Source organism: Grampus griseus, assembly GCF_964374135.1.
Source record: "Grampus griseus genome assembly, chromosome: 2".
Classification (NCBI taxonomy): Eukaryota; Metazoa; Chordata; class Mammalia; order Artiodactyla; family Delphinidae; genus Grampus; species Grampus griseus.
Window position 1 is genome coordinate 85,255,137 of NC_139018.1, and position 18,351 is coordinate 85,273,487.

Here is an 18,351-nt window from a genome sequence, read left to right on the forward strand (position 1 = left end):
GGGAGGAGAGCTGGGCCTACGGATACCCAAGTAGTCCAAGCTAGTGGACCAAGGGAGGCATTCATCCATTCAATAAACGGTTCTTGAACAACTGTGATGGGCCAGACTCTGCTAGGCACAGGAGACAAAACAGTGAGCAAAACCAGGCACAGTTCCCACCCTCATGGAAGACACAGTCTGGTGGAGGAGGCAATCAACAATAAATATCCTACTGTATAGCACAGGGAACTATATTCAACATCCTGTGATAAACCATAATGGAAAAGAATATGAAAGAGAATGTATATATATGTATAATGAGTCATTTTACTATACAACAGAAATTAAACACAACACTGTAAAATCAAGTACACTTCAATAAAATACATTTTAAAATTAAAAAATTGTAAAATTGCAGTTGTGATAAATGTCACAAAAGATTGATACAACTGTGTTGTGAGAGCATATACTGAGGCCATCTGACCTGAGATCTGAAAGAGAACTATGTGTTAACTAGTTGGAAAAGGGAGAGAAGAATGCTCTAGACAAGGGAAGGCACTCTAGCAAAGGCCTGGAGTCAGAGGAGCATAGCAAGCTAAAGGGAGTGAAAGGATGTGGTTGGAGCATGGTGCAGGGTGAGGCTGGAGGGTGGGCAGGGGCCACACCACCCAGGGCCTTCATGGTACTTAAGGGGTTGGGTCTTAGAAGCTCCCCAGGGATGTTCAGCAAGGGGTGACACAGATCAGAGTTGCGTGTGTTTGATGTAAAGAGGCCTGGACGCTGGAAGAGCTACGAGTCCTGGCTCTGCTCTTTATAGGAGCCTAGGTTTCCTCACCTCAAAATTTTGGAGGGTTGGACCAGGTGATCTTTAAAGTCACCTAGCATAGTGCGTTTAATTCCTTCCATCCTTCCTTCCGACTCTAAGATTTTATGAATCTTAGCTGTTTTAGAGGAAGTAGGCCCCCTGTATCCTGGACTGCCCCTCACAGAAGCTGGACAAGTGTGCTTGTGTGTGTGTGTTTTGGGATGGGGGAGGGAGAGTGATGGGGCACAGAGTTTCCAAAGCCATCTGATTTGGGTCATATTTTTAAAAACCCTCCTGACGTGGCATTCTAGAAGGGAAGTGGGAGACTGGAAGTTGGTATAAAGAGAGAAGGAGGAAGGAAACAAAGATTAGGAGAAGGAGAGAGAAGAAGAAAGAAAACAGTGAGGAGGGATTTGGGGGAGGGGACTAGAGGAAAAGATGATGTGACTCAGGGATTCCAAGGCTGTCCATCAGCCTGGCAGTTCTGGGCAGAGCTGGTGTCCCTCCGAGATCCCAGTGTCCCCAGTGATTACCTGTGGCGTTTGCATATGGAAGTGGTTTATTGAGCCTGAGATGCTGAGCCCTCACTAGCGGCTTGTACCTGCCTTCGTTTCAAGTTTCTGGCAAGCGTTGGGTTTCAGATGTGGGGTCTGCAGTGCCTTCCCACTAAACCAGGCTGAGTCTGGAGGACGTAGCCCTCTCATCCTTCTCTCCCCATCCCCTTACCTGGTGTAGCAGGCTCCACGTTTGCTCCTGTCAGCTAGTTACAGTTCTGATGAAGCGATGAGGCAGAAGGGCTGTGGGCCCCTGGGCATGCTGATAGCCAGGGAGCCTGAGGGAGAACACTGCTGTCCATAGCTTCCCGCTTCTTGCCCCCAAGTCCTACCACCTGGCCTCCCCTCTGGAGCTGCCTCTGGAAAGTCAGTCTGAGCCTGATCCCATCCAGACTCACCTTCTGGCTGCAGAGGGTGCTCCCAGCCTTCTCCCATTGTCTTCTGGCAGTCTGGAGGGTCCGTCTCAGGTTCCTCGGGGCCAGGGATTCTTGGGGCTGGGCTTCCCCAGGCCCTCTCAGGCTCTCTCTGCCCCTCCCGCTAGTCGTACCGAGCCTCCTAGCGGTTCTGGTCCCCTGCCTCCCACCCGCTCCATCACCTGACGCGTAGAGGGTGTGTGGGGGAGCTGGGGAGGGGTTGGCTCCTGCCAAGTACACAGGTGGGCACACACGTGAGAGGCCTCACTCCTTGGAGCTCAAATACTTGACACACGTGTGGCTCCATGTCGCACTGGCTATATGTATACCTGTGGCCTGCTTTGCCTAAATCACGTGAGTTCTTCCCTCCTGCCCCCCTTTCTGGGCTGTGCAAGGATCGTGGGAAGGCCTGGGTCCCTGCTGCCCTTTGCGGCAGAGATGGCGCTGGTGCCTAGGGACCTGGTGGGGCTAGACTTGCAGAGAGCCCTTTCACCCTCATGAGGCTGCAGAGATGGGCCCTTATGGGTGGGAAAGGAAGTGGGAAGAGCAAATTGCCAGAAGAAAGCGGTCAGTTGCCCTCAGTGGCAAGTGGAGCCCCCTTGAGCTGGCTTGCCCCAGCTCCCTGGCCTGGGGGCCTGGAGCTCCTGGGGGAGCTGTGGTTTGGTGCTGAAGTCACTTGTCTCACTCATCTCCCCAGGTGTGTGGTCGTGCTGTTCAATCCCCGGAAACACAAACAGCACCACATCCTCAACAGTTCCAGGTAAATGGGTCTGGGCCCTCAGGGGGCATCTCCTGGAGTCTGTGAGAAGGGCACTGTCTGAGGTCTCTGTGGCTCTGGGGACTGAGACTGGGCCCCAGGGCCAGCTAGGGAAATGTCACACGTGCCGTTGGTGTCTGCCGGTCTTGCCTTTTGAGGGGACTGTGAGGGAGCCGGGCTTAGGCAGGGCTGCCAGTGCCTCTTTGAGCCTGCCTCATTTCTTGCAGGAAGACCATCACTGCCCTTGCCTTCTCCCCTGATGGCAAGTACTTGGTCACAGGAGAGGTGAGTGTGGAAGGGGGGCCGCAGTACTCTGAAGAGGGTGGGTGGCCTGGCCTCAGCAGAGAGCTACAGTCCTGGGCCTGGTTAGGGCTGCCGCCGCTCTGGCTGCCTGAACGGATGCCAAATCCCGGTTTTGGCTGCACCTTCAACCAGTGGTGCTGAAGCCTTAGTGGGCATCAGAATCAGCTGGAGGGCTTGTTAAAGTGCACATTGCTGGGCCTGCTCCCAGAGTTTCTGGTTCTATAGGTTTTGGGGGGGGACCCCAAAATTTGCATTTCTAGCAAGTTCCCAGATCATGCTGATTCTGCTGGTTTGGGAAGCACACTTTGAAAACCACTGCCGTAAGATATTCCTTGTGCCTGGGGGCCCCCTGCTGGGCACATGAGGGACACCTCTCCCTTCGCAGTCTCTTACAGGGAGGCATAGGCGTGGGTGGTGGTGGTTCTCAACCCTGGCTGCCCATCAGGATCCCTCTAGGAGCTTTGAACAAACACAGAGGCGCAGACCCTCACCCGGAGATACTGAACCAAATCTGGGGGTGTTTTCTCTCAGATAATCGTTGTTGTCCTGAGATATTTATCATGTTTCCTCTACACCTTTGCCCTGTGTAGCACTCTGCTTTGGGCCGGGGGCTCATTAGAGAGACTGTGCCCAGTAGCTGGAGAGGTAGGCCCCACCCTGAAAGGCTAGGGGAGGCTGTGTGCCTCTGGCCCTCACTTCCAGTTCTTGCCTCCCTGCAGAGTGGGCACATGCCTGCCGTGCGGGTTTGGGACGTGGCCGAGCATAGCCAGGTGGCGGAGCTGCAGGAGCATAAGTATGGCGTGGCTTGTGTGGCCTTCTCCCCTAGTGCCAAGTACATTGTCTCTGTGGGCTACCAACATGACATGATCGTCAACGTCTGGGCCTGGAAGGTGAGTGGGCCGGGTGGGCCGGTCTCGCAGCCTCATGGGGGTCCAAGGGCCAGTTGGGGACCTGAACCCCTTCATTCCACCCTGCTGATCTCAGTTTTATTCTAGAAAATGACCTGAAGCAGAAAAAAGCAACTGTGTAGCCAAGCGTGTTGGTAGAAAGAGGCTAGCTTTGTGCCTCCGAGGACCTCCAGAGGCAATGAATCTCTTCAACTCCTCTGGAAAAGGATTCTCCTTCCTCCCCTCTTTTTCTGACCAGTAAATCCTGGAAAGAAACATTTTTTAAAGTACAAATCCTATCTAACCCTCCTTCATCCTCTGAGCCTCTTTCATCTTAGCTCCAAGAGGCAGAACTTCGATTCTTCCTTTGGCTTTCCTTCCAGAAAAACATTGTGGTGGCCTCCAATAAGGTGTCCAGTCGGGTCACTGCGGTGTCCTTCTCTGAAGATTGTAGCTACTTTGTCACTGCTGGCAACCGGCACATCAAATTCTGGTACCTTGATGACAGTAAGACCTCAAAGGTGAGGTGCTCAGGCTGGAAGTAGCCCCCAGGGCCAGGGTCTACTCAGCCCACCCCAGGAGACTGCTCCCCTTGGGCCCCTCTGCTTTCTCAACAGCCATCCAGAAGTTCTGGATGAGCCAGATGCTGTCTGGGCCGAGGGGTAGTCTCAGAGGGCAAGGGAGCCTTGCTGCGCCTCCTCCCTCCCTCTCCCCAGGGCTTGGTTTCCAGGGCGCCCCGGGGCGATGGGTGGGCGACAGTGTCGCATCTCCACAGGTGAATGCCACCGTGCCCCTGCTGGGCCGCTCCGGGCTGCTGGGGGAGCTGCGGAACAACCTGTTCACCGATGTGGCCTGTGGCCGAGGCAGGAAGGCGGACAGCACCTTCTGCATCACGTCCTCAGGGCTGCTGTGCGAGTTCAGTGATCGGAGGCTCTTGGATAAGTGGGTGGAGCTGAGAGTAAGTACCTCTGTCCCAGTGGGTGGGGTGGGTGGGGCTGCCCGCGTCTCAGCTCAGGGGAGGACTGTCCGTACAGGGCCTGGGCCCTGCATGCAAGAGGGGACCCCAGGAGGAAGAGGCTTGAGGGAGCCAGAGCTTGGCCCAGTTCCAGCCCAAGCAGATCTGTGTAACTGCCTCCTCCCTGCTCTTTCTGTCTTTCTTTCCCTGCTTTCCTCTTCTGCTCAGAACACAGACAGCTTCACAGTAAGTGGTGCTAGACTCTCCTCTCTTTCTCATGCTGTTCCTTCCTCTTTGCTGGGCTTTTCCTATTTTGTCCTCTTTGCCAAAACCTCTAGTGCCTTAGAAGGCTCCCGGACTCCCATCCCCCATCTGCACGTGGCTGTGAGCCCTCTGCCGCCAGCTGCTGGAGGGCGGGGCGTCTCTAGATAACAGCTGAGGGGCTCGGGCCAGAGCAGCTGGGCTGCTTTCCCCTCGCCCCCTGCCTTGGCTGGTGTCTCCTCTTGGCAGGTGACTGTTGAGGAGGGGTTGAGCGGGTGGCCATTCTGACTTGAGCCCCTCTGCCTGCAGACCACCGTGGCCTACTGCATCTCTGTGAGCCAGGACTACATCTTCTGTGGCTGCGCTGATGGCACCGTGCGCCTCTTCAACCCCTCTAACCTGCACTTCCTCAGCACCCTGCCCCGGCCCCATGCCCTGGGGACAGACATAGCCAGTGTTACAGAGGCCAGGTGAGCTGTGTGGGCCCCCTGCCTCCATTTCAGAGCCTTACTCCGCACCCAGCCTTCCTTGCCCGTGTAAGATGAAGGGTGTATCGATACCCCCAAAGATTACAGGAACATCTCTGCACACACACAAATGTGGCTTTATTGGTACACGGCGCACTGTGGGGGACCGTGGAGTGTCTCAGTATGTAGGCGTTAGGAGGGGCTTAGTGTCAGATTTGGGCTTGTGTTAGATGATTTTAGGATTGGTTCCAGGGACTGAAGTTTTGCTCTGGTTGGGTGCTGTGAGGAAGTGGGGGCAGTTCTACAATTGGACCTTTAATTTTATTTGAAAGGTGGAAGGAAAGGTATGGAGCTAAAGCTGTAATTGGTAAAGAAGTTGCAGTCAGTCCTGAAAGATGGAAAACGGTGATGTTTGGTCACTTTTGTGGTTTGTACAGTGATCTTGTTTTTATCTGTCTCAGACACCACTACAGAGTGGTCTTGTTTTTGTTTCACTCCGTCATGACCACAGAGTTACCTTGTCTCACGTTGGTGTTCTGTGACCTCGTTTGTGTTCATCAGGAGAGCACCATGGCCCAGCAGCTAGTGCTGGATCAGCTCCGAGCTGAGAGCTGTCAGAGGCAGCTTTTTCCTCTCAAGCAGCTGCTTCCAAACCTGCGGATCTGGAGAGGGCTCCCGTGCTCTGCTCCTTCCTTTATGGGTGGGCTTCTGTCTTCATTCCCCTCAATCCCTCATTTCGTCAGCCCCTCACTCACCAGTTTGCTCTGTCCTCTTCCCTACAGTCGCCTCTTCTCTGGAGTGGCGAATGCCAGGTATCCAGACACCATTGCCTTGACCTTTGATCCTACTAATCAGTGGCTGTCTTGTGTATACAACGACCACAGCATTTACGTTTGGGACGTGAGGGACCCCAAGAAAGTGGGCAAGGTGTATTCGGCTCTGTATCATTCCTCCTGCGTCTGGAGTGTGGAGGTAGGTGGGCTGACTCGAGACTGACCCGGTTTGCCGGGACACCACTGTGAGGACAGAAAGTGGGGATCCCCAGGTAGAACGTTATGTTCCCGCTGCCTCCTCACTTCTCCAGCAACATCCCTGTGTGTCCACATACCTTCAGATGGGTCCTGAGGGTTGAGCTTGAATTTTCGTGCTTATATGTCTCAGGCTTCTTCCAATGTGTCCCCGTCCATCCTTAGCTTTGCCTTGTCCTGGGCTGGGTGATCTCGGATGAGTTACTGAACTTGACTGAGCCTCATTTCCTCCGTGGTGAAATGATGTACCTGATTCATCTAATTGTTTTAAGCATTAAGTGAAATAATGTGAGTGGGAAACATAGAAGAGTTCCTGGTACATGGGAGATGCTTGGTTAATGTACTTTCCCGCAGTGATCTGAAGAGTATCTAATAGTTACGGCTTGCTTACCATAGGACAGACAGTGGGCTAAGCCTTGGCCAGCATCAGCTCCTAATGTCATTCCCTTCCATCTCCGTGGGCAGGCGAGGGACTGCTCCCTAATTGGAGCTCTGACTTTGTTCCCTCTGCCCCTTCAGGTCTACCCCGAAGTGAAGGACAGTAACCAGGCCTGCCTGCCCCCCTGTTCCTTTATCACCTGTTCTTCTGACAACACTATCCGCCTGTGGAACACAGAGAGCTCTGGGGTGCATGGCTCCACCCTGCACCGAAACATCCTCAGCAATGTGAGCCATGGGGCCCCCACTCCATGCCTAGCACCCATGTCCCTTCGCCTTCACACCGCCTTCTCGGGAACTGGGTCCCCAGACCCTGATCTTCCGGCTCTTATTTGGCCGGCCCCTGCGAGCCAAGGCTTTGTCTTGTCCAGCATTCCTCTCCCCTTGCTTCTGTACTGGGTCAGGCCTGCCTTATCCACTTCTCCTGACCTGCTCCACTAGGACCTCATTAAGATCATCTATGTGGATGGGAACACTCAGGCCCTGCTGGACACTGAGCTGCCCGGGGGAGACAAAGCTGATGGGTCCCTGATGGATCCCCGAGTGGGCATTCGCTCTGTGTGTATCAGCCCCAACGGACAGCATCTCGCTTCAGGGGACCGTGTGGGCACACTCAGGTAATGCCAGGTCTGGAATGGGTACTGCCTGCCTCTCATGGTCTGGGCTGGGGGAGTTAGTCCCCAGGGATAGAGCTTTTGAAAAGTTTGGCTCTAAAAGATTGGGGAAAAGATATTCATATACAAGGGAAGGATAATTATAGTGAAGAAGCCCAGCAGAAACCATCCTAATCAAGTAATCAGGCTTAACATCCTCATATCAACATCACAAAGCCCATAATGGTGCACTAAGAAGGACATAGCATTTTTTTCTGTGGTATTCTTGCCAAAAATGCAGAAAACTCAGTCCTGTCATGAGAAAACGACAGACCAACTCAAATTGAGGTACGTATGACAGAGCATCAGTGCTCTTCCAAAGTGTCGAGGTTATGAAAGGTAAGCAAAGACTGAAGACTCCAGTCTTTGAACTGGAGACTGAAGAGAAATAACAACTCAGTGCAGTTTGGGCTCTGGGTAGGATCCTGGATCCAGAAAAAGGATGTGGCGAAACTGGTGTAATTCAAATAAAGCCTTTACGTTCATAGTATTATACCAACGTAAGTTTCCTGGTTCTGGCAACCGGACTATTGTTACGTAAGGCGTTAACGTTAGGGAAAGCTGGGTAAGGGAAATATGGAAGCCCTCTGTACTCATTGCAACTTTTCTCTAACCTGAAAGTTCAAAAATAAAAAATAAGCTTTCAAAAAGGTCAGGGGAGAGGACGTAGCAGAGGAAGCAGAGTGAGTCTCTCCTCCTGCAGCCTGGCAGTGACCCCCTCCCTCCTCTCCTCATCTTTGCAGGGTGCATGAACTACAGTCCCTAAATGAGATGCTGAAGGTGGATGCCCATGACTCAGAAATTCTATGCCTGGAGTACTCTAAGCCAGACACAGGTAAAGTGGATGCCTGGTACCCAGCCCAGAATGGCACAGGGCTCCTCCAATCCTGCCAGTGCCACTTACCTCTATCCTGGCTGTTGGATGTGGGACTGAGAATCCTTTGACTCATTTGGTGTCATTGCAGGTTTAGAGGAGGACAGCTCTATCCCTTCTCTGTGGTTCTCTTGGCTTAGGGATATGGGGCTCAGTTCCTTTTTGCTGGACCCAGATAGGGGCCTGCTCTGGGCACTCGTGGGCTGATGGAGTTCTTCCAATCCCAGGTCTGAAGCTCCTAGCATCAGCAAGCCGGGACCGGCTGATCCATGTGTTGGATGCTGGACGGGAGTACAGCCTACAGCAGACGTTGGACGAGCACTCATCCTCCATCACAGCTGTCAAGTTTGCAGGTAGGGGGCAGGGCAATTGAAATACATTCTTCTGCCTACTACCGATATCTCCCCTGCCCCCCCCACTGCCACCTGCGTCCTGCCTCCGTGAGAAGGGTATGCCCGTCACAGTGGCATGTGGGACAGCAGCTGGCCGGCCCGGGGCTGGATGGGAAGACAGGTGGAATATAGACTCTTAGTCCAGGGGACCCTGAGCAACCAGGTTGGCTGAGAATGGGGGGAAAGGAAGGCCTAGGTTTGGAGGGAAGCATCCTGGTTTAATTGGTTGTCTCAGCCTTATAGAGTAGCTCCATAGAGGGAATATGGGGAGGGAAGCAGAGGGAAGGCTGGCCTGCTTGTGGTGAGAGCAGTGGGAATAGCTAGGCCCCCTTCCTCCATAGCCAGCGATGGGCAAGTCCGCATGATAAGCTGTGGAGCAGACAAGAGCATCTACTTCCGCACTGCACAGAAGGTGAGGTTACTGGGTGTCCCTGAATGGGGCAATGGGTTTGAGGGTGGGGCGTGGGGTCGCTACGATTCCCCTACCTGAGGTTACGAGAGGTGAAGGGCGGCAAAAGCAAGGCTCTCTGGGTCTGGTGAGGCATTTGGGCGTGGGGTCTGCCCTCATGCTCCACCCCTGCAGTCTGGAGATGGAGTACAGTTTACACGGACACACCACGTGGTACGGAAGACGACCCTCTATGACATGGATGTGGAGCCCAGCTGGAAGTACACAGCCATCGGCTGCCAGGATCGAAATATTCGGTGGGCATCCCTTTCGCAGACCATCTGACCACATTCCTTCGTGCCCGAGGGGGTCAGCTCTAGGCAGCTTAGCCCTGTGTCTATCTTTTTGTTCAGGACTTTGTGCCCCCTTGAGCCTACAGCATGAGCACTTTGCCTCACCCAAGAGGTGGTAGCCCCTTTGGTGTTGGGGAGTGGCTTCCAGAGAGAACAGAGCTGCGGGTGAATGCTGGCTTTGCTGCCACCCAAGTGACCGTGACCTCCTCCTCATGTGAATGAGTGTGTTTCTCCACAGGATCTTTAACATCAGCAGCGGGAAGCAGAAGAAGCTGTTTAAAGGGTCGCAGGGTGAGGATGGCACTCTGATTAAGGTAAGGGCCCAGTAGGATGGGCGTTGGGCTAGAGAACGGGAGAACGGGGTGCTGGGTGGAGAGGGACTGGTGCTTCCTGTCCTCGTCTAGCTGTATGTCCCACTCCTCAGGTGCAGACAGACCCCTCAGGGATCTACATTGCTACCAGCTGTTCCGACAAGAACCTTTCCATTTTTGACTTCTCCTCAGGCGAGTGTGTGGCTACCATGTTTGGCCACTCAGGTGAGTGTAGCCCTGATACTCTCTCCCTGGAACTTTCCTCTTTCTTCCTTTAGTTTCCTGGGTCCCAGCAGAACTGTCTGTCCCTCCCCTCTAGCTAACTCCCTGTGTGTTGGGACAGACACTTGGCTGGGACTTCAGGGGGGCTCATAGGCCGTATTCTTTGTTCTTCACAGAGATTGTCACTGGCATGAAATTTAGTAACGACTGCAAACATCTCATCTCTGTGTCAGGGGACAGGTGAGCAGAAGCCAGCTTCCCTGAGACATAGATTCTTCCTCTGTGCCACAAACACACCCTGTCCCTCCCCTCTCTTCGACTCAGTGATGTCTTGGGAAGTAGGGCTGAACAGGGATATTGGCTGGGCCTGACCTGGCACTGGAGGGTGGCTCTGGTCTCCTTGCCAGCCTGTGGAGAAAGGGGTACTAGCGGTGTCACCACCCACAGAGACCTACCTACCTACCTACCCCTCCCTCACCCACCTCTGTGGCCCTCCCCCAGCTGCATATTCGTGTGGCGCCTGAGCTCTGAGATGACCATCGGCATGAGGCAGCGTCTGGCCGAGCTGCGGCAGCACCAGCGGGGGGGCAAGCAGCAAGGACCGTCCTCTCCCCAAAGGGCTGCTGGGCCCAACCGGTGAGAACAGAGTGTGGGGGATGGACAAGCGGTGGGTGGGCATCCAGACTGCTCGCTGTGGTGGCACGGTTCCTCCTCCTTGCTCTGGACCCGCCATTCAGAAACTCTGTATCTCCCAATACCTGTTTCTCACACGAACGCCCAGGATGTTGGCCTCTTCCCCTATTGAGTCTCCCCTCCCCTTGACCTTCCTTGTCTTGGACTCAGGCATGAGGCCCCATCGATGCTATCTCCTGGACTAGCTCTCTCATCAGACAGTGACAAGGAGGGAGAAGACGAGGGCACTGAAGAAGAAGAACTTCTAGCTCTGCCCATCCTTGCCAAGGGTACCAAGAAAGAGCCAGGTCTGTGGAAGTCTGATGTGGGCCAGACAGGCGCCAGTTGGTGCAGTGGCTAGATGTGCCCTTTCGGGGGCTGCGGGGGTGAGAGCAGTGTGAGCTGAGGAAACTGGAGCATTGTCGTAGCCTCGTAGGGCGTGGGCTGCTGTGGGACCAGCGCTGCACGGGGGGTGGGCACGAAACTCTCTCTGACTGCCGGTCTCTGTCTAGCCTCGGTGCCCAGCGCGGCCCTGCCCCGAAGCCTGTCCCACTGGGAGATGAGTCGGGTGAGTCACCGTCGTTAAAATGTCCTTGCACGGTTACCAGAAGTGAAGGACGGTGAAAGCAGGGCTCTCTGCACCTGGGGAGGCATTTGGGCATGGGGTCTGCCCACGTGCTCCACCCCTTGTGTCCAAGGAAGGGGAGCTCGAGCCTCTGGGCTGGTTCCAGGTGAGGGGTGACGAAGTCCAGGTATTTCCTCCCTGTGGCCTGCAAGGATTAGTCACCACTAGGGGAAGTACTCCGCTTGTTCAGCCTCCTGGGGGCCTGGGAGTAAACAAAGAACATGTTGAGGTGGGGAGTAGAAAAGGGGTCTAAGCCGAATGGTTACAAGGAAATTGCAAGGAAGTCAAAGGGCCAAAGAACTGAAATCTGGAGAAACTGTAGTTCTGAAGACCCAGGTGAAGAGAGAAGCTCAGGACTTCCAGAAGAGTTAGAGGGAAAAGGCCTTAAGAGGACCAGTAGCTGAGGGGCAACTTCAGGGTGGCCGGGAGGAGGATGAAGGCTTGCAGAGGCTGCCCAGCCTTCCCTTGTCCCGCGTCAGGGTTTCAAGCTCCAGCACCTTTCATTGTCAGCAGCAGTTTCATGGGATGATGGTGGTGTGGTGTCTGGTGCCTTCTGACCAGGCCATGTGTCTCAGGCTGGGGCCATTGGTTTGTCCTTGGTGCTGTGAATGGACTTGGGGCTGTCCTCAGAGTGGGGGCCTCTTAGAGACTCCCAGCTCTGAGGTGTCCATGACACCGGTGAGGACGAAGACCAGAAGGTCCTCTAGGACAGGACAGAGAGTGAAGCTGAGAGCCTGAACTCTGGAGCCAGACTACCTGAGCTGTAACCTGCAGGCAGACTGTCTCTGGGACTTGGACAAGTTACTTAAGGCCTCTGTGCTTCAGTTTTCCCATCTGTACGTGTGAGGCGAATGGTAGTACCTCCTTCATAAGGTGGTTGTGAGGATTAAATGAACTAATACGTGTAAAGTGCCTGGCACACAGTAGGTGACGTGTGAGTGTTTGCTAAGACTGTTGTTACTGATTGTTACTGTTATTCCTCTCCTACCCCCTCCCCACACCAGGCACAGGAGACAGAGGAGTTCCTGGATCCAGCTCCTGCAGCCAACCAAGGACCCAGAAGAAGGGGGCGCTGGGCTCAGCCAGGCGTGGAGCTGAGTGTTCGCTCCATGCTGGACCTGCGGCAGCTGGAGGCGCTGGCCCCAACTCCTCGGGGCCCTAGCCAGGACTCTCCGGCTGTGAGCCCTTCAGGTCCTGGGAAGCATGGTCGGCAGGCCCCTGAGACCTCACATGCTAGCCAGGTGAGCCCGCTTTCTCCCAGCGAACTAGAGATCTCCAAGCAGCTTTAGCCAGCCTTGTGCCAGCAGCTGGGGCCTGAGCATTGGTCCAGCTGTGCTTGCTCTGCCTCTGTGGGACATGGGTAACCTGAGCTGCAAAGTCAGGTGGGGCTGGCTAGGCTGTGCGGTACGGTGCTTGGGGTGCGGAAGCAAAGGGTAGCCTTTGTCCTGGGCTGGGTTCCTTGGAGGGCTCATGATATGAAGTGGTGGCTGGAGGTTGGCAGCCCAGAGTGCTAATGTAGTTCTTCCAGAAGCTCAAGAACACTAGTTGGAACCCAGCCTGGCTTTTCGGTGTCTGTCCTCAGAGTCGGAGCTTCCCCCAGAATTGGTGCCCCCTGGATCCTTGCCCACCTCCACCTCCTCTCCCAGACCCTCACTCACGTCAGCAACCCCAGTGATGTTTCCAGAATGTGTGTTTCCCTTTGTGTGTTTCCAGAATGAAAAGCGCCCCCGGCCTCAGGCTTCCCAACCCTGTTCCTGCCCCCACATTATCCGATTGTTGTCCCAAGATGAAGGGGTCTTTGCCCAAGAACTGGAGCCTGCACCCATCGAAGACGGTATTGTCTACCCGGAGCCGAGTGACAGCCCCACCCTGGATACCAGGCAAGGGTCCTGCAGACTTCTGGGGCCATGCACCACCCGCCTCTTCTTCCCTTCCCTCCGAGGGTTCTGTATTTGGGTGGGGGGCTGGCCCCAGGCACTCAGGGCTTGCCCACCACTGCCTCATCCCCAGTCCTGCTCACGGGTGGGGCAGAAGGAAGGCAGGGGTCCAGTGGGGCTGCTGCTCACCATTGCTCACTGCCTCCTCTTTCCCCTCTTGGCCTTTCTGGCAGTGAGTTCCAGGTGCAGGCACCAGCCCGAGGGAGCCTGGGAAGAGTGTACGCCGGCAGCAGGGGCTCAGAGAAGCACAGCCCTGATAGTGCCTGCTCCGTGGACTTCAGCAGCAGTCGCCTTTCCAGCCCTGAGCATCCCAATGAAGGTGAGGCTGCAGCCCTGAGGGAGGGCCGGGACCACGCGGGTCAGTGGACTGAGGTGGGAGTGGAGGCTCTGGCGACAGAGGGTTGCAGCGTGATGCTTCTCTCCCCCTCCCCCACATCCAGACTCCGAGAGCACGGAGCCCCTGAGTGTGGATGGCATTTCCTCAGACCTTGAAGAGCCAGCCGAGGGTGATGAGGAAGAGGAGGAAGAGGAGGGAGGCACTGGCCCCTACGGGGTGCAGGAAGGCAGCCCCCATACCCCGGACCAGGAGCAGTTTCTAAAACAGCACTTTGAGACTCTGGCCAATGGGGCTGCTCCAGGTGTGGTCACATTGGTCACCGCAATCTACCCTTCTTTCCCCTTGCCCCGCTGAGGGTCCAAGGGCAGGCCATGCCCAGGGGCTGCCTTCTAGGGGAGACAGAGTCTGGGCAAGAGCTTGCTTCAGCTCCTGATTTCTGTCACCCTGGCAGGGGGCCCAGTCCGGGTACCAGAGCGGACAGAGTCTCGGAGCATCTCCTCACGATTCCTGTTGCAAGTGCAGAGCCCCGCACTCAGGTACTGTCCCCACAGCAGCTCACTTTCCTACAAGGAGCTCTAGTTCTCCTAACCTCGCAGTGCTCCCAATAGGGTCAGCCCTGCGCCTGGGGCAGCCTGCAGCCCTCTTCTCTCCAAGGCTCTGTCTTCCATGCCCAGCAGCACTGTGCACTCCAAGTTTTGGGACAGCTGTCCTGGCTGGCTTTGTGCCCACCCTTCTCTCCTAGTGCCTCGTTAGTGCTGTGAGAGCTTCTCCCCGTCTTGGCAGGGAGGAGCCCTGAGCCTCCTCTGGGCCTTCTTCCACATTTCCTCCCTAGGGAACCATCCCCATCTTCCTCAAGCCTGGCAATGACATCGAGGCCAGCCCAGGTGCCGCAGGCTTCTGGTGAGCAGCTGAGAGGCAGTGGTGCCAATCCTCCAGGAGCACCCCCGGAGGCGGGGCCTTCCCTCGGGAACCCTGGCCCCCAGCAGGCAGCCCCTGTGCTGTTGCCACGACGCCATCTCAACCGGGACAGTAGCTGGGCCCCCAAGAGAGTGGCCACAGCCAGCGCCTCAGGTGGACTCCAGAAAGCCCAGTCGGTGCAGAGTCTGGTGCCACAGGGTGAGGAGCCTGGGGGGCTCAGCTCTAGGTGTGGGGAGCGTGGAGCCCATGGGCGTGCTAGAGGAAGGTGGCCTCACGTGGCCCTGATGTGTCACTGTGCTTGCCAGTGGGAGCCCCTTAGTGGGTATGTGCAGGGCACAGCAGCTCCTGGAGAGTTGAGCCTTAGCACCCGGGACGCCGTCCTCACCACCTGACCTGTGTATGTCTCTGTCTCCCCTGCAGATGAGGCCCCTCCACCAGGCCCGTTGCTCTTACAGGAGATGGAGGCCCAGGAGCGCCTGTGCTCCTTGCCCCAAGCTGACAGCCGTCTGTCTCAGCCCCACTCCTACCGGAACCCCACCACCAGTTCCATGGCCAAGATATCCCGCAGCATCTCTGTTGGGGAGAACCTGGGCCTGGCTGCCGAACCTCAAGCTCCTGCCCCCATCCGAGTCTCGCCACTCAGCAAGCTGGCCCTGCCCAGCCGGGCTCACCTGGTCCTGGATATCCCAAAGCCACTGCCTGATCGCCCTACCCTGGCCACATTCTCACCTGCTACCAAGGGCCAGGCCCCTGGTGAGGCAGAACAGCCTGGCCCCCCAGTGGGCCTAGCGAAGGCTCACAGTACATCTGAGAGACGGGCCTGTTTGGGGGAGGGTGCCACTCCCAAGCCTAGGACCGAGGGCCAGGCTCAGCCTGGGCCCAACAGTCCCCGTGCCCAGCAGCTGCCGGTCAGCATCCTCCTCCGAGGCCCTGAGAGCCTGCAGTCCCCACCCCCTGAGAAGACTCCCAGCCCTGTGGAACGCACCAGGCCGGGGGCAGCCCAGAGCCGGGACTCAGGTGTGCACAGCTCCCAGCTCTCATCTCCTGCCCCGTCCTCTCTCTCCCGTGTCTGTTGGCCAGTCTCTGGCTCCATCCCATTTCTGTGCATCCAGCCTCTGGCGTATTTCGTCCTGTCTGCTCCTGTTTCGGTCCATTAAGTCACACCCCTGATGGTGAGACACTCCTGCCGACCTTCATGATCTCCCTGTGACCCACTTGCCCCTTCGGTGCCTTCCGGCCCCTGGGACTGGAGCTGGAGCTGGCCCTTTCCTCTGGACCTTGTTTCCTGGGTGGTGTTGGGAGGGTGTCGGGAAGGAAGGAGGCAAGAGGAAGGGACTGAGGGCGTGCGATGCTGGGTGGGGTGGGGGTAGGCCTCTCTTCCTCTGAGTGACCCCTGGGTGGGGAGGCCTGAAGGAGCAGCTTTGCTGGGTCTTACTGAGCTGTCTGTCCCTCCCAGAACCAGCCGTGAGCCTGGAGCAGTGCGAACAGCTTGTGGCAGAGCTACAGGGCAGTGTGCGCCAGGCCGTGCAGCTCTACCACTTGGTACGTGTTGGGTACCCCCCGGCGGGAAGACAGAGCAGGTCAGGAGTGCTAGCTGAGTATCTGGAACATAATGATAAGGCTCTTCCACCGATGGGTGGGTGGAGCAACTAGGAACATTCTGAGTAGGTGAGTGGGTTAGAAGCCAGGCCAGGCCTCGTGAACTGAGCACGTATGGGTCATTTCTGGCTAACAGCTGGAGACATCCTCAGACAGGAGGGTAAGGTGTAGAGAGCCCACATGTCTTAGTTTGCTTAGGACCATGCAGCCTGTGCCTGTTGTCCAAGTATAATTACTAATAGTATCCCTTTTCATATTCAGAACTGACTTGGCCACCCTAAACATAGGGGACAGTCCAGCAGGGGCCAAGATTTGAAAGAGGAGTTGCTAACAAGATGTAGATGGTGCCAGACCTGACAGTCACCCCCAGGGTCTGCCTCCGTCCCCTAGCCTCGGGTCATACTTGCTGGTCTTGGAGTGTGCAACTCGCAGCCACACCTAGCAGGGCATGCAGTCCCTTCTTTGGGGCAGGCTGGACACCGGCAGGGCCCCTCCCTTTTCTATATCCATTGACAGTCCCCTCCACTGTTCCTCCCCCTCACTTCCGGGGTCCTGTTGCAGGTGGCTAGCTGCAAGACACCCTCAGCAGAGCAAAGTCGCATCACCCAGCTCCTCAGAAACACCTTCTCCTCCGTGCGGCAGGAGCTAGAGGCCCTGGCCGGGGCCGTGTTGTCCAGCCCAGGCGGGAGCCCTGGGACCGCGGGCGCCGAGCAGACACAGGCCCTGCTGGAGCAATACTCAGAGCTGCTGCTTCGAGCCGTGGAGCGGCGCATGGAACGCAGACTCTGAGTTCCAGAAGCCTGTCCCAAGTGAATGCTCCCTCGATTCCAAACTGCAGCCCCTCCTCCACTCACCAAAACCTGTGGTGTTGCTTGGAGTGGATAGCAGGGATCAGTGCTCAGAGGGGAAGCAGCTTTCCCAGCTGTTCCTCATGGGGTCCCTGTATTTATTAATTTATTTCCCTGACTGTTGCCTCACTTTCTTGGAACTCCTGCCTCCACAGCCCCTCCAGTGGCTCACGCAGGGGTAGGTCTTGGGCCTTTGTCATCTTGGTGCTGTGAGGAGTAGGAGGGCAGCCTTCCTCATCTGGGGGAAATCGGGAAAGGCTGGCCCTCCCTTCTGAGAAGCCATTTGAAATTACTGCAGGGATCAGCTCCCTGGGGTGGAGCACACACAGGGTATTCAGTGGGGTAGAGGTGAGAGGTGATCTGGTATCCATGCCCTTTAGCCAACAACGGAGCTTCACCTCTACCTCCACTCCCCCCCCCCGTCCCCCCCCCCCGCCCCCCGCCCAATCCAATACCAGCTGCACTCCCCTGGCTGCCAGAGCAGGGGTTGTTTTCCCCACTTGCTGGCAGTTCAGAAAGGCAAAGCCCTCTGGCCCTCTGGAGCACTCCCAGCCATCAGGAGGCTTGAGTTGATATCAAGGCCCGAGCCGCCACATTCCACTCCCGTTCCCCCTCCAAGAGAGCCCTAGCACGTCTCTTCCTGTGCCCCCTCTCTCCTGGCCGGAACTGTGGAGCCAGCTGTGGGACGTTGCTGCAGGACAGTAAAGCCCTCTGCTGGGCAAACATGAAGCCCTGGCCTCCTTCCCTCAGCCCCTTGGCCTTCCCTGTCCTCCAGCCCTGGTCCCCAGTAGGCTCCTGGAGCCGAGGCCACCTTCTCCTTGCATCCTGAGTGATGCTCAGTCAGAAGTCTGTGTTGGAACTTCCCTCATAGTTTACAGGGCGCTGGCCCACCTTCTAAGGACCTTGGCCACAGGTGAAATCTAAACATACACATACACACACACATACACACACACACACACACACACACACATTGAGTGTTCATTGGTAGGGCACTTGGCTGGCTGATGGGTACCTGGTTTTCTCTCACATCCCACCCTAGCTTCACCAACCTGGCTCTTATCACAGAACATGAAAAGGGAAGGAACACACTAAGCCTGAAATCTGGATTCTTAGTGTCCACAGCCTAGCTGATGTGAGATGGCCTCGAAGGCAGTGCTGGCACCCAGGGGTACTGGGTACTGGAGGTTGAAGAGAGGGAGGCACATGGGACTGCAGCAGGGGCCAAGAGACACACTGGAAAGGTGGCAGGTGGGACAGGTAAGTGGCAGAGGTCAGGGGATAGATTAGAATTATAAGGGCAGTTTTAGGGGTGAGGGGAAGGAGCTAGGGCACAGTGGGCAAGTAGAGTAGGACCAAGTAGTGAAGCAGTTGT

General features: G+C 56.2%; 1 protein-coding gene across 1 annotated transcript in view; it reads left to right on the top strand.

Moving 5' to 3' along the window:
• Nucleotides 1–17,027, top strand: part of MAPKBP1 (mitogen-activated protein kinase binding protein 1) — a 49,868-nt gene extending 32,841 nt beyond the window's left edge. The window contains exons 4-31 of the mRNA XM_082649264.1: nucleotides 2,449–2,511; nucleotides 2,736–2,793; nucleotides 3,531–3,701; nucleotides 4,082–4,219; nucleotides 4,474–4,656; nucleotides 5,224–5,384; nucleotides 6,164–6,353; nucleotides 6,929–7,075; nucleotides 7,289–7,464; nucleotides 8,244–8,335; nucleotides 8,602–8,727; nucleotides 9,108–9,178; nucleotides 9,350–9,471; nucleotides 9,746–9,821; nucleotides 9,932–10,043; nucleotides 10,217–10,280; nucleotides 10,542–10,676; nucleotides 10,884–11,020; nucleotides 11,225–11,280; nucleotides 12,342–12,578; nucleotides 13,051–13,217; nucleotides 13,448–13,593; nucleotides 13,715–13,912; nucleotides 14,063–14,147; nucleotides 14,444–14,727; nucleotides 14,950–15,546; nucleotides 15,986–16,071; nucleotides 16,690–17,027. Of these exons, the coding sequence (XP_082505390.1) occupies nucleotides 2,449–2,511; nucleotides 2,736–2,793; nucleotides 3,531–3,701; nucleotides 4,082–4,219; nucleotides 4,474–4,656; nucleotides 5,224–5,384; nucleotides 6,164–6,353; nucleotides 6,929–7,075; nucleotides 7,289–7,464; nucleotides 8,244–8,335; nucleotides 8,602–8,727; nucleotides 9,108–9,178; nucleotides 9,350–9,471; nucleotides 9,746–9,821; nucleotides 9,932–10,043; nucleotides 10,217–10,280; nucleotides 10,542–10,676; nucleotides 10,884–11,020; nucleotides 11,225–11,280; nucleotides 12,342–12,578; nucleotides 13,051–13,217; nucleotides 13,448–13,593; nucleotides 13,715–13,912; nucleotides 14,063–14,147; nucleotides 14,444–14,727; nucleotides 14,950–15,546; nucleotides 15,986–16,071; nucleotides 16,690–16,917 (4,306 nt within the window). The 3' untranslated portion in view covers nucleotides 16,918–17,027. The remainder of the gene's footprint in view (nucleotides 1–2,448; nucleotides 2,512–2,735; nucleotides 2,794–3,530; nucleotides 3,702–4,081; nucleotides 4,220–4,473; nucleotides 4,657–5,223; nucleotides 5,385–6,163; nucleotides 6,354–6,928; nucleotides 7,076–7,288; nucleotides 7,465–8,243; nucleotides 8,336–8,601; nucleotides 8,728–9,107; nucleotides 9,179–9,349; nucleotides 9,472–9,745; nucleotides 9,822–9,931; nucleotides 10,044–10,216; nucleotides 10,281–10,541; nucleotides 10,677–10,883; nucleotides 11,021–11,224; nucleotides 11,281–12,341; nucleotides 12,579–13,050; nucleotides 13,218–13,447; nucleotides 13,594–13,714; nucleotides 13,913–14,062; nucleotides 14,148–14,443; nucleotides 14,728–14,949; nucleotides 15,547–15,985; nucleotides 16,072–16,689) is intronic.
• Nucleotides 17,028–18,351: the final 1,324 nt, after the last annotated feature.